This window comes from Furipterus horrens, unplaced genomic scaffold, assembly GCF_987537825.1.
Source record: "Furipterus horrens unplaced genomic scaffold, mFurHor1.1.pri manual_scaffold_2, whole genome shotgun sequence".
NCBI classification, from domain to species: Eukaryota; Metazoa; Chordata; class Mammalia; order Chiroptera; family Furipteridae; genus Furipterus; species Furipterus horrens.
In genome coordinates this window covers 125698395-125713462 of record NW_028327172.1, presented here as the reverse complement: position 1 = coordinate 125713462, position 15068 = coordinate 125698395, and the positions used below count along the sequence as shown (strand labels likewise).

The window sequence follows — 15068 nt, the reverse complement described above, 5'->3', positions numbered from 1 at the left end:
CTGAGCATGGCAGCGTTTCATGGTCCAGGCACTCTTGCTTGACCCAGGGACACTGCAACAGGCCACACTCACTCCAGAGCTCCCCACAGGGTGGCCGAAGCTGTGACAAATGTTCACTGCAGTCCAACTTATCTCTCTGCTCATTCCTGCTCCTTACACTGGAGGTGATTCCTATTAAGTATCTTGCACCCACCCCCCAAACTCTGTCTCGTGTCTGCTTCAGGAGAACCCAAACTGTGATGGAATTTCTGCTGTCACAGATTTGTTTTACAAATACAAATGAATCCTGCACTATATTTGGTGCCAGGAAAAGAATACTCATTGTAAAAAGGGGTGTGTGTGTGTGTGTGTGTGTTCATTTTTTGGTGTGTTTGTTTTTATTTTTATTTTTTGAACTCAGAGTATATGGCTTGATCACAGCACAGCCAATGCATGGTAAGGGAACTGTTTTGTTGAGGATTTTTAATGTATTCAGCATAGCCTTCAGTCTGACCTGCTATTACTTCTTGCCATTGCCTAATCTTCAAAATTGAGGGAAATGTTATAATTTTAAATATTTTACCAACAGCATAAGAAATTGTCTTCCAGTGTAGCTTCTGTGTTTCTTAGAAAAGAGAATGGAGATTCTACTCAGTAACAAGGTGGGGGGGGGGGGATCAGTTTCCTCTGGAGAAAATGTAGTCCCTATTGTTGCCTCTGTCAGCTATTGGCTGGGAAGGCCTTTCTTTTTGTTTCACTTACGGTAAACTCTTTGGATTGTAGCCAAATTCTCTCCAAGTTCAAAAGTACAAAGCTCTTTAGGAGGCTTGCTCTTTTTAAATATTGTTTCAGAGGTTAAATATTAAATTTGAAAAAATTTTCTGGGGTGGAAAAGCGTCCACAATAGAGACGCAGGCCCTGAAGGTCTCCAACATGAAGCTTACTCATGGTGTTCTGCTACTTTTATGCTTCTACTTAAGTTTTTTCAAGGTAAGTGGTTCAATATATATGCAAACTACTTTAAGAAAAATATTTTAAATATTATAAAAACATTAAAATATTGAGACATTATTTTGATTTTAAAATTACATAGTTCAGTTACCAACAACAGCAATATATTAGTAACAGTGATTTTTGTTATTATCTTGATAAAACAGCTTTAAGAAATTGTTTTTCTGTATGATTTTATCTGTGCCTAGAAATTAAACTGAAGAAGAACTTTAGTAATATAGATCTGTAATTTATAGTAATCATATGAAACAAATATTTACTAAGCTCCTTCTATGTGCAAACTATAGTACTGAGCAAATGACAAGGCTGATCTCTTCCTTCAGTAGTCTTTCAGTACAGTTGTAGCAGGATAATATAAATATTCCAACAACGAAATAAAAAGAAATATTTAAATAACACCTGAAAACACAAGAAAGGAACTGTTACAAGACAGTATATATTTAATTGCCAAAAAATGGTGCAAATATCATGTGCCAGGGGACTTGAATGGAAGGAAAAATTCCTTCCTGATAGGAGGTCAGGAAGAGTTTATGGACCAAGTGAAATTTGAGCTAGATCTATAATTCTGGATTAAATTTGATTAGTGAAGAGAGAGAGAAAGTGATTTCCAGCTTTTCCAGCCTTTCCAGCCTTTCTAGCCTTTCTAGCCTGGAGAAGCAGCAAGTGCTCTGGCAGAAGGATAGCAAATGCTCCTTCAGATGAATAAAACAATTTGATCAAAGTGGGCACTCTGTGGGAAGTTCAGGGAGTTAAAGCTAAAATGACAGATTGTAGCCAGGTTGGAAGGTTATCTATTAAGGCCAGAAATGTTTACGACGTTTCAGATATTTATTAAGAATTGCGTATTTTTGTCACCAAAGCATTTTGAAACAGGATTCCAAAATCTGTTTTTGTCTTAATGCCAGTTTATAGAAGCAAACATTTAAATACAACTACCTAAGAAATCAGAATTACATACTTTAGGTTTCCTATAACTTCTAAAATATATATGTAATGTTTATAACAGAGAACAAAAGGGAATAAACTGAGCACTCATTGATAAGAAACTGATTTAATTATTGTACATCCATAAATGAACTATCATGTACCCATTAAAATAATACATTCTATATTGACTTAAAAAACACCTTACTAAAACCTTGTGTTAAATAAAAAATATACATACACAAATACTTGTGTATGCACACATAATGCACACACACGCATGCACACATGTAGCTGCTTATATAAATGGCAATTTAGAAGTAGTTGGGGGGTATATATCAAACAGATGACAAGTGGTATCTCTGACTGATGGGATTACTGTTGACTTTTATTTTCTGTTTTATACATTTATAAGTTTTCAGAATTCAGAAGTTCTCCATTTCACTCATTCTTCACTTTTCTTTCTTAAATACCAAATAAATGTGTGTTGGTTTATGATAATAAAAATTGTTTTTTGGAAAAAAATAAAGACTTCGGGCCAATATGGAGGCCTAGACAGACACGCTGCATCTCCCTCCACAACTAAGAAGGAATACAACTACCTCAAAACTAGAGACACCAGAAGTTCCAGAAAATCAACCTGCATGGAAGTCCAAGAAACAAGATATAAAGACGAAATACTCATCCAGACAGAGAGGACGTGGTGTGGTGGCGGTGGCGGCGGCAGTGGCAGTGGCAGTGGCAGCAGCAGGCCAGTAGAAAGCTCAGTCACATGTTTTTAAAAATGGAGAGGGACACCTGGGGAGCGTTCCTAGCTCCTGACCAGACCACGCAGCTCACAGTCCCAGTGTCAGGGAAAAATCAAGCCTCATTGCTTCTGACTGTGCAAACTAGTGGGGGGTTGGGGCGGAGGAAGAAACTGCCATCTCTCATCAGAGTCCACTTGTTTAAAAGGCCCCCATGGTCCTACAAAGTCCACAGAACCACCCACCCTGGGAACAACAGCCAGGGCAACAGCTAGAGAGGCGCCAGTCACATACGAAAGTGGGAGAAGTGCCTTGAAAAGGGGTGAGTGTTGGGTAAGTGGCATTGTTCCCTCTCTGACTCATCTCCCACATACAGCGCCACAACATGGTGAAACGGGTCGCCCTTTATAATGAATACCTAAGGCTCCACCCCCTACAACATAACAGGAGCGACAGCTCTACCTAAGACAGAGGCGAACAAACACAGGAGCCTGTGAAGATGAGGAGACAGAGAAGTATAACCCAAAAGAGGGAACAGATCAAGGTTCCAGTGGAAGAACTAAGTGACAAGGAGATAGCCAACCTCACAGACGAGAAGACAGCCAAATTAACTGATGCAGCATTCAAAACACTGGTGATAAAGATGCTCACAGGCTTGACAGATATGCTTGAGTACAGCAAACTCGTAAGGGAAGAAGTGAAGGCTATGCTAGGTGAAACTAAGGGAAATCCACACAAAATCAATGGTGAAGGGAAGGACACCGGGGTTCAAATCAATGATTTGGAACACAAGAAAGAAAAAAACAGTTAACTAGTACAGAATGAGAAAACAAGAATAGAAAAAAATGAGGAGAGGCTTAAGAACCTCTGGGACAACTTTAAACGTGCCAATATCTGAATCATATGGGTGCCAGAAGGAAAAGAGAAAGAGCAAGAAATTGAAAGTTCATGTGAAAAAATATGAAAGAAAACTTCCCAAGTTTGACAAAGGAAATAGACACACAAGTCCAGGAAGCACAGAGAGTCCCAAACAAGCTAGACCCAACAAGGACCACACCAAGACACCTCATAATTAAAATGCCCAAAATTAAAGATAAAGAGAGAATCTTAAAAGCAGCAAGAGAAAAGCAGAGCATTACCTACAAAGGGGTGCCTATAAAACTGTCAGTTGATTTCTCAAAAGAAATTTTGCAGGCAAGAAGGACTTGGTAAGAAGTACTCAATGTGATGAAAAGCAAGGACCTACAACCTAGATCACTCTACCCAGCAAAGCTATCATTTAGAATGGAAGGGCAGATGAAGTGCTTCCCAGACAAAGTGAAACTAAAGAAGTTCATCATCACCGAGCCATTATTATATGAAATGTCAAAGGGACTTATTTAAGAAAAAGATCAAAACTATGAACACTAAAATGACAACCAACTCACAACTATCAACAACTGAATCTAAAAAATAAAAACAATATCCAACTAAGCAAACCAGAATAGGAACAGAATCATAGGTATAGGGATCATTTTTAGGGTTATCAGCTGGGATGAGGTAGGGGAGAAATGGGGATACGGTGCAGGGACTAAGAAGCATAATTGGTTGGTACAAAATAGACACGAGGAAGTTAATAATATAGGGAAAGGTGAAGCCAATGAACATATATGCATGACCCATGGACATGAATTAAGGCAGATGGGATTGCTGGGAGGAAGGAGGTACTAGGCAGAGGGGAGCAAAGTGGAAAAAAATTGGGACTACTGTAACAACATAATCAATAAAATATACTTTTAAAAATACAAAGAAAAAAAAGTAAAAAAGACATTTCAACAACTTTTCAGTTCCTGGAACAAAAATAGAATAAAAAAAAGTTGAAAATAGTACCTTTCCCTTATAAGAAAAAGAACCTCACTTTTTTTTTTTAACTGAACAATCATTTATTAATAAAGTTGTCTTGGACTTCCAGCCAAGATGGAGGCGTAGACAGACACACTGCATCTCCCTCCAAAACTAAGAAGGAATACAACTACTTCAAAACTAGAAACAACCAGAAGTTCCAGAAAATCAACCTGCATGGAAGGCCAGCAAACAGATATAAAGAAGAAATAATCATCCAGACAGGTAGGAGGGGCACAGCCAGGGTGGAGAGGATGCGGTGTGGTGGCGGCAGCAGCGGCAGTGGCAGGCTGAAATAAAGAGCAGTCACACGTTTTAAAAACTCAGGAGGGACACCTGGGGAGCATTCCCAGCTCCTCACCAGACCTCCCAGCCCATGGTCCCAGCACTAAGGAAAAGCAAGCCTCATTGCTTCTGACTGTGCAGACCAGTGGGGGTTGGGTGGAGGCAGAAACTGCAGATCTCAGCAGAGTCCACTTGTTTAAAGGGCCTCCAGGGTCCCAGAACATCTGCAGACCCACCCACTCTGGGAACCACAGCCAGGGCAACAGCTAGAGAGGCGCCAGTCCAGTTAGGAAGTGGGAGAGGTGCCTGGAAAAGGGGCGAGTGCTGGGCAGGTGGCATTGTTCCCTCTCGGACCCCTTACCCACATACAGTGCCACAACGTGGTGAAACAGGTCGCCCCGTACTGACAAATCCCTAAGGCTCCGCCCCTTACAACGTAACAGGAGCAACAGCTTTACCTGGGATGCAGGAGTCTGTCAGATGAGTAGACAGAGAAGTATGGCCCAAAAGGGGGAAGAGATCAAGGTTCCAGTGGGAGAAGATAACCAACATAACAGATGAGGAGATAGACAACCTAACAGATGCAGAATTCAAAACTCTGGTGATAAAGATGCTCACAGGCTTGGCAGATATGCTTGAGTATGCAAATGTATAAGAGAAGAAGTGAAGGCTATGCTAAGTGAAACGAAGAAAAATCCACACAAAATCAATGGTGAAGGGAAGGAAACCAGGGTTCAAATCAATGATTTGGAACATAAGGAAGAAAAAAGAAGTCAATCAGTGCAGAACGAAGAAGCAAGAATTGAAAAAAATGAGGAAAGCTTCCCAAATTTTGTGAAGGAGATGGACATACAGGACTGGGAAGCTGGACCCAGAAGGGACCACACCAGGATGCATCATGACTGAGATACCAAAGGTGAAAGATAAAGACAGAGTCCTGGGGGCAGCTAGAGGAAGGCAGAGAGTTTCCTACAGGGGGGTGCCTATAGGACTATAAGCTGATTTCTCAGAGGACACTTTGCAGGCAGCAAGGGACTGGCAAGCAGTATTCAATGTGATGAAATGCAACCTACAACCAAGATTACTCTATCCAGCAAAGCTATCATTTGGAATGGAAGGGCAGATGAAGTGCTTCCCAGACAAGGTAAAGCTAAAGGAGTTCATCATCACCAAGCCATTATTATATGAAATGTCAAAGGTTCTTACTTAAGAAAAAGAAGATCAAAACTATGAACACTAAAATGACAACAAACTCACAACTATGAACAACTGAATCTAAAAAATAAAAACAAAATCCAACTAAGCAAACCAGAATAGGAACAGAATCATAGGTATGGGGATCATTTGGAGGGTTATCAGCTGTGAGGGGGAAGGGGGAGAAATGGGGAAATGGTGCAGGGACTAAGAAGTGTAATTGGTAGGTACAAAATAGATAGAGGGATGTTAAGAATAATATAGGAAAGGGTGAAGCCAAAGAACTTATGTGTATGAACCATGGACATGAACTGAGGGGGTGGGATTGTTGGAGGGAAGTGGGGTACTGGGCAGAGGGGAGCAAAGGGGAAAACATTGGAACTACTGTAACAACAAAACCAATAAAATGTACTTAAAAAAAAAAAACAAAGTTGTCTTTATTCATTTAACAAATAGCATTTTGACAGAAATTAATGTCATGTTTGTGAAAATTTCAGAACTTCTTAAAATATTAGTTTATAAAAGAATGAAATCTGAAAAATAACTACTTTTAAATGGAGGTTACCATGGAGACAACATAAATGTGTTCAAAGAAGTTTTAAAATGTATCTACATTGTCAGAATGAAATAAAATATATACAGCTGGATGAAATTTTTGTTATTTTGAAAGCTGGGAGCAGATTTTCTTCTAGGTAATAAATGTTTTATATTAAAACATTCTGATGAACTGATTTGGATGTGCATTACGTCAATGACAGAGGTGGTTGTTAGTGGGGTAGAGTTAAATTGTTCTGAATAGTGAAATGAGAAGTTTGGTTTTATTGAACCTGCCCAGGCAAAGAGGTGAGGAGACTCAGGAAAAAATGGCAGAAAACTCCAGAGCACAGAGAGAGTGGCTGCTGTATGAATAACCAAGGCATCTTGAAGAACAGGGAAGTCAATATGGTTGTCTATCATGATGATACTGTGCTGTGATATAATCCCTCACTGAAATCTTAAGTTTTTATTTTATTCTGAAAGTTTATTATAAACCTAGGTTTACATGGGTAGTATTTCAGAAAGAACAAGGGTGGTGTTCAGCGGAGTAGCAAAGAGAATACACACAGGAGGCGACATGCAATGCAGAGAGTGAGGGCAGCAAAATGGCAGAGTAGGCAAATGCCAATATCTGTCATTTCACAAAAAAATAGAAAAATCGAGCAGGCTGTCTGAACTAGCTTAGTCAGAACTCTGGTTATCAGTCAAAGGCCACCAGCACCCAAGTGAAATCTGAATGAAAGACAAGGCAACGTTAAAACAGTAGGAAAGCTTTGTGACAGCTCTGCTGCCCTTGCCCCACCATGTCCCCAGCTCAGTGGCAGTCTTGAAGGTGACAATCCACTTTCCCAGTGTGGAACTCTAGTCCTTAACTCTAGAAGGAGCAGAGCAGACTTGATTTTAAAATAATTGTTTGTGGGCTCTAACCTTCCTTGGGGCTACTTGAAAGCCTGACACAATGTACTCATCTTTATTTTACCTAACTCAGAGCTCACTCGAAGTGGAAAGGTAGCAGGCATTCCTCAAAAGCATTATAAGGCAAACAAACAACCTGCAGCCATCTGGGACAAAAGATGACAGCTGAGATATACAGCAGAGTGCTAAAGCTTGGGAGGAAAAGTTAGGGAAAAAGTATCCCTGGGAAATTAGAGCATTCAATGGCACCTGTGTATACTCAGGAATTTAGAAAGCAACACACATAACCAGAGCAGGATGCAAACTCAGAACAGATCTAATAAGACCCTAAATTTAAGCTCATTACTAGCATGAAGTGAAGGCTAAAAGAGAATTGCAAATGGCCTGGCTAAACCTTGAGGGTGTACCCCAGCACAGAGCCAATTTGCAAAGTCCAGGAGAGGTTTATGTTGTTGATTTCAGCAATTAGTTCCTCCTTCCCTCCCTTTCTTCCTTCTTTCTCTTTCTTTCTTTTTTTTTTCTCCTCTCTCTTTCTATTTATCTTTCTCTCACTTATATTCTCTTTCTCTCCAGCTCCTTGTGTTCAACGAAATCTTTGTCTAAACACTAGTTGAATACAAGGTAAATGAACAGAGGCTTTAGAGACCACTCATGAGAAAAAACAAAATTCATAAAAAGTTTAGAAAAATCACTAAACAAATAGTTATCGTCTACAACAAGCAAGAAGAACAAACCCTGAGAAGAAGCAAGAATCTGATTTCAAGAATTACTATTATAATATTCAAAATGTCCAGTCTTTAACAAAAGATTATGAAGCATACAATGAAAATAAGAAAACACGGCTTATTCACAGGAGAAATTAACAGATATGGTCCCTGAGAAAGAGCAGACTGTGGACTTAACAGACGAAGACTTTAAATCAATATCTTTAATACATTCAAAGGGGAGGATATATGAACAAATAGAGCAGTTTTATAGAAATAAAAATTATAAAAAGTAACCAGACAAATTCTGAAGCTGAAAAGTGTAATAATGAAAATGAAAGACTCACTAGAGGGTTTTAATAACAGATGAGCAGCCAGAAGAACAAATAAACTTTAAGACCAGTCAGTTAAATTAGCCAGTCTCAGAAACAGAAAGAAAAAAGAATGAAAAAAAAAAATTACAAGAGCCTAAGAGACCTATAAGACACCATCAAGCACACCAATACATCCATAATGAGAACCTGAGAAAAATAAGAAAGACGAAAAGAGAATTTCTGAAGAAATAATAACCAAAAATTTTCCCAAATTTGAGAACTATATGAAATTACAGATTCGTGGAGCTTACTTATCCCAAAGAAAATAACACAAAGAAATTTACACCAAAACAATGATACTGTTACTGTTAGACGCCAAGGACCAAAAGAGAAACTATTGAAACAGCAAGAGGAAAGCAATTCATCATGGACAAAGAATTCTCAATAAGATTAGCATCTCTCTCAGCAGAAACCCCAAAAGCAGGAAGATAGTGGGATGACATTTTTAATATGCTGAAAGAAAAGAACCATCAACAAAGAATCCTATATCCAATGAAGCTTTCCTTTAAAATGAAGAAATAAAGGGGCACCAGGGCCAGTTTGATGGAAGGAACAGCTGTGGAAGGGGAGGAGGAGGGAGGCAGTGATGTTCATCTTCTCTCTCCTCAACTGTTGCACTCATCTCCTCTCAGTATACTTCAGAATTACATTGTCTGATTTAGAATGCGATTAAATTAATGTTAGATTATGTCGCTTGAAATTAAACAAGTGGGTAATTTCAGAACTATCAGATTGGTCATACCATTGTCACTGAATTAATGCTTGTTTCATTGCACTGGTTCATCTTCCTTCTCAGTTTGCTTTTGCCACTTGGAAAACATATCAGTTCATTATGGTGCCAAGTGGTAACATGGGAATATTTGATCCAATGGAAATACATAATTGAAGGCAGCTGAGTCACACATGAAAGGAGCCATGATCAAGCTTGATTTCCACTTGCTCTGTTTCTTTATGTAACACTATAGTATGATTTTCTGGCTGGTTTGGCTCAGTGGATTGAGCGTCGGCCTGCGAGCTAAGTGTCGCTGGTTCGATCTTCCAGTCAGGGCACATCAGAGAAGGAAAACTCTGACTCCAAAAAACCTCCGCTGCCTTGCGGCATACCTCTTCAGGGGAAAGGCTAAGGGAGTAAACCCCGACAGAAAATCCAGAGCCGGAGTCCCTAAGGCGGTTTGACGTTGTAGTCAACACTGACAACTCCTGCGGCGCACCTGAAGCCAAGCTGTATTGACTCCGTCTTTCCCTTGGACCCTTCAGCTGCGAAGAGAGGGGGGGTCTGCTGCATGGGCAACAGCAGACCCTCCATATCACCCTGCCCAGGCTCTGTAGCTTCAGCTTCACTGGACAGGACACTCCAGCGTCATCGCAAGATGTCGATTCAACACGGGAGGAGACAGATACCGTGTCACTCCCGAGTCGGACTGCACAGCCATTCTCGGCGGTGCAGATAGACTCTTAAGAAGCTACACCATCGTCTCTCGAGACGGACGGCTGCCGCCGCCGACGAGTATGATTTTAGTTTTGATAAATGACTGAGCCTGGAGAAGCCACGGTTGAAGTCTGCCTATACTGTGAGGCACAGTTGAGAAGTCAGAGATTACTTAAATCATCCTTAGAACTGCAGTCATACCAGTATATCATTTTCCTCTTTGAACAAAAAATACTTTTTTGCTACTATTTTTACCATACAACGTATTTTAAAAACAAAAAATGGAGAAATTTTAAGACATTCTCAGATGGTTTAGTTGCTAGTAGACCTGCTCTACAAGAAATGTCCTACAAGAAAGGCGTGCTTCAGGCTGAACAAAAGGATACTATACAGTAAATTGAAGCCATATGAAGAAATAAAAACCCCTGTAAAGGTAAATTTTTTGTATTTATGTAGGTAAATACAAAGACCAATGTTATTTTATTTTTAGTTTGTATTTCCTCTTTTTATTCCCTAAGTGATTTAAAAGACAATTGTATAAAATAATCATAAATCAATGTTAATAGTCACACAATGTATAAAGATGTAATTTGTGACAATAACAGAAAAGAGGGTATGGAATTGTATAGGAGCAAAGTTTTTATATGCTCTTGAAGCTAGATTTGTATTAATGAAACAAAATTGCTATAAACTTAAGATTTTAAGTATAATCTCCATGATAATCACAAAGAAAATATCTTTTAAAAAAGGAAATGAGAAGAGAATCAAGACAGTTCACTACAGAAAATGTCAACATAAAATAAGGCAGTAATGGAGGACCTAAAGAACAAAAAGGTACAGGACATAGAGAAAAAAATAACAAGACACAGAAATAAGGCCTTCCTTATCAACAATTAATTTAAATGCAAGTGTATTAAATTCTCCAAAAAATAGGAAGAGATTGTAGAATTTATTTTTTAAAAAACCATGATCCAACCATATGCTGTCTACAAGAGACCCACTTTAAATCCAAAGACATAAATAATTTGAAAGTAAAACACTGAAAAATGGTATGTTGTGAAAATAGTAACCAAAAAAGAGCTGGAGTGTCTGCACTAATATAAGACAAAATTGACTTTGTATATTGTTACAAGAGACAAAGAAGGACATTAGATATGATAAAAGTCAGTATATTAAAATATATAATAATTATAAACATACACACACTAAACAATAGAGCACATAAAATATTTGATTCAAACATTGACATAATTGAAGAAAGGAAGAGACAATTCTGCAATAACAGTTGGAGACTTCAATATATCATTTTCCATAATAGATAGAAAATCTAGATGGAAGATTAATAAGAAAGTAGAGGACTTTAAGAGCACTCTAAGTCAAACTTATCTGACAACTAGACATACATAGAGCACTCCACCCAACAACAGCAGGATACACACTTTTCTCAAGTTTACATGAGACATTCTCCAGAATATTCCATATATTAGGCCACAAAACAGCCACAGTAAATTTTAAAATATTGAAATCATATGAAGTAGTTGCTCTAAAGACAATGGAATAAAGCTAGAAATCAGTAATAGGAAAACTAAAAAGTTCACAAATATGTGGAAGTGAAACAACATAATCTTAAACAACTAATGGCCAGGGAAATTAGGAAAACTTAGAGATGAATCAAAACAAAATTATAACATACCAATATATATGGAATGTAGCAATTCATAGCAGTAAATGCCTGCAATAAAAACAAAGACCTCAAATCAATAATTTACCTTTACACTATAAAGAACTAGAAAGAGAAGAGCAAACTAAATCCAAAGCTAGGAGAATAATATCTTTAAAATAAAATTTATTATTCTTTTTTCTTAATGTATTTAATCATTGTTAAACTGTAAAATTACTATTCATTATTGCAACAGACCCATATACAGGTATAATTTCTCTCTTTTTTATTAAATACATTAATATAATTAAAAAGGTTCATCTACTACTTTTATCCTTATTTGTACTGTACTGTGTACTTTACTTTTTATTTTTTAATGATATTTATTGATTATGTTATTACAGTTGTCCCAGTTTTTGCCCTTTGCCCCCCTCCATGCAGCAGCCCCCACTCCCTCAGGCAATCCTCACACCATTGTTCATGTCCCATGAGTCGTGCATGTAAGTTCTTTGGCTACTCCATTTCCTATACTGTACTTTATATCTCCATGACTACTCTGTGACTACCTATTTGTACTTCTTAATCCCCTCACCTCTTTATCCATTCTCCCTCCATCTTTCTCCCATGGTTCTATCTCTGTTCTTCTTGTTTGCTTAGTTTGTTTTTTAGATTCAGTTGTTGATAGCTATGTACTTTTTTGCTATTTTATTGCTCATAGTTTTGTTCTTCTTCATTTCCTTAAATAAGTCCCTTCAACATTTCATATAATAACGGTTTGGTGATGATGAAGTTCTTTAGTTTTCTCTTGTGTGGGAAGCTCTTTATCTGCCCTTCGATTCTAAATGATAGTTTTCTGGGTAGAGCAATCTTGACTGTAGGTCCCTGCTTTCCATGACTTTGAATATTTCTTGTTAATCCTTTCTAGCCTGCAAAGTTCCTTTTGAGAAATCATCTGAAAGTCTTATGGGAACTTCCCTGCAGGTAACTACCTGCTTTCCCCTTGATGATTTTAAGATTCTATGTTTATCGTAAACCTTTGGCATTTCGATTACTATGTGTCTTGGAGTGGGCTTCCTTGCATCCATCTTGTTTGGGACTCTCTGTGCTTCCTAGACTTGCATGTCTTATTTCCTTCACCAAATTAGAGAAGTTTTCTTCCACTATTTTTTCAAATAGATTTCCAATTTCTTTCTTTTTCTCTTTACCTTCTAACCCCCCTGTGATGCAAACTTTGAATCTCTTAAAGTTGTCCTAGAGGCTGTTTACACTATGCTTGTGTTTTTGGATTTTTTTTTTCCTTGTTCTTGTTCTGATTGGTTGTTTTTTGGTTCCTTTTGTTCCAAATCAGTGACTTGATTCTTAGCTTCATCCACTCTACTGTTGTTTTTCTGTAAATTGTTCTTTATTGAAACTAATGTATCCTTCGTTTCTGACTGGATCTTTTTTATGCTGTTGAGGTCCTCACTCAGTTCCTTGAGCATCCTTATAACCAGTGTTTTGAACTCTGCATCTCATAGATTGTTTATCTCCATTTTGTTTAGCTCTTTTTCTGAAGTTTTGATGTGTTCATTCATTAGGGCTATGTTTTTTGTTTGTTTGTTTGTTTTTGTTTTTTGTCTCCTCATTTTGGCAGCCTCCCTTTATTTGTTTCTATGTATTAGGTAGAGCTGCTTTGACTCCGTGTCTTGGTAGTATAGCCTAATATAGTAAGTGTTCTATAGGGTCTAGTGACCGAGCTTTCCCAGTCACCCTAACTGGGTACTCAAGGAACGCCCTTTGTATGGGCTGAGTATACCTTCCTCTTGTAGTTGAACCTTGATTGCTGTTGGCAGGTCAATTGGAAGGATTTACCCAGGCCAGTCAGCTGCAAGGATGGCTGTGACCTCTGACCACCAACCTCCACCTTCCATGGAGGATCAGCTATGTGGGAGCAGGTGGTGGTGCTCTGATGTGGTCTGTAGCCATCTACTGGGTTTTCTGGCCCTGGTGTTTCCTAGGTGGTGCAGGGCAATGTCAGCTCTTACCTGTGTTTTACTCAGGGCCACCGTGCCTGAGCTCTAAATCAATTTGAGATGGCTACTAGTTGTGCATGACTTGGAGATTCTCCAGTGAAGCCAAGCTGTGAATCTAAGCTGGCTGGTGCTAGTGCCTGGCCTGAGGCACACTGAGGCCATCTGCTGCTTGTTAGATAGGATTTAGGAAGTTGTGAAGCATGAGCCCAGACCAGCCATTCATATGGAAAGCAGCTTGGATGATCCTGTAAATTCGGTGGGACAGAGTGTCTGGGGATCTCTAAGATGGGTCAAACTTGGCACCAGCTTGCTGGCTTTGTGGCTTTGTGGAGGGAGGGTTCAAAAGAGGGACAGTGGCCTCTGCTCACCTTGATGCCAGCCACTTCAGTTTCTCCCCAAATGCTACTGGTGCTTTTTAAGCAGCTGGTACCGAAATGCTGGAGCTCAGAAGGAGTTAGTCTGAGTAGGTAAGTCCATGTGTGGGTTCTTTTTTTTTTTAAGTCATTTATTTATTTATTTGTTTGTTTATTTATTTTTAGAGAGAGGGGAAAGGAAAAAGAGAGGGAGAGAAACATCACTGTGTGGTTGCCTCTCACTTGCGCCCCCAACTGGGGACCTGACGTGAACCTAGTCATGTCCCTGACTGGGAATCAAACCAGCGACATTTGGCTCGCAGGCCGACACTCAATCCACTGAGCCACACCAGCCAGGGCCATGTGTGGGTTCTTTAAGAGGAACTGCTTGGGGTTCCAGCAGTTCTTTCCACAGACTCAATCCTGCTGGTTTTGGGAGCCAGAAGTTGTGGGGACTTATCTTCCAGGCACTGGAACCCTGGGCTGCGGGGCCTGGTGTGGGGCTGAGACTCCTCGCTCCTGAGATGTCCCTCCCAAATTTGTATCTACCACACATGGGTGTGGGACCAGCCTGTTCCACATCTGCGCTCCTACCAGTTGAGATGGATGTGGTTTAATTCCATAGTTGTCGGACTTCCATTCAACTCGATTTCTGACTGTTCTGAGTGACAGTTGTTCTATATTTTAGTTATAATTTTGATGTGGTTGTGCAAAAAAGCGAGCCATATGTGCCTATGTCACCATCTTGACCAGAAGTCCCCAGATTTTCCCTTAGACTGTGTGTGAGAATTCAGTAGCCATGCTTTCCATGCTCTAGACTACCCCTGGCACTGTACCTACGGGTGCCACAGGCTTTTTCCCCATCTTTCTTGGGTACCTAGTATGAACCAAGTTTTATTCTTGGCACTGTGTAGTTGCACAGCCAATAGACATGAACTAAGGGGGGTGGGATTGCTGGAGGGAAGCAGGGTACTGGGCAGAGGGGAGAAAGGGGGAAAAAAATTGGAACTACTATAACAACATAATCAATAAAATATACTTAAGAAAAAAAACCCCAGAGGACA

The 15068-nt window shown here is 39.3% G+C and overlaps 1 protein-coding gene and 1 pseudogene across 1 annotated transcript in view; both read left to right on the top strand.

The window, feature by feature from the left end:
- The first annotated feature begins 846 nt into the window (after positions 1 to 846).
- CFI (complement factor I) overlaps positions 847 to 15068 on the top strand; it is a 61231-nt gene continuing 47009 nt past the window's right edge. The window contains exon 1 of the mRNA XM_090266414.1: positions 847 to 969. Coding sequence (XP_090122540.1) covers positions 913 to 969 — 57 coding nt within the window. The 5' untranslated portion in view covers positions 847 to 912. The remainder of the gene's footprint in view (positions 970 to 15068) is intronic.
- LOC150019437 (protein cornichon homolog 4 pseudogene) lies at positions 9134 to 9515 on the top strand (annotated as a pseudogene).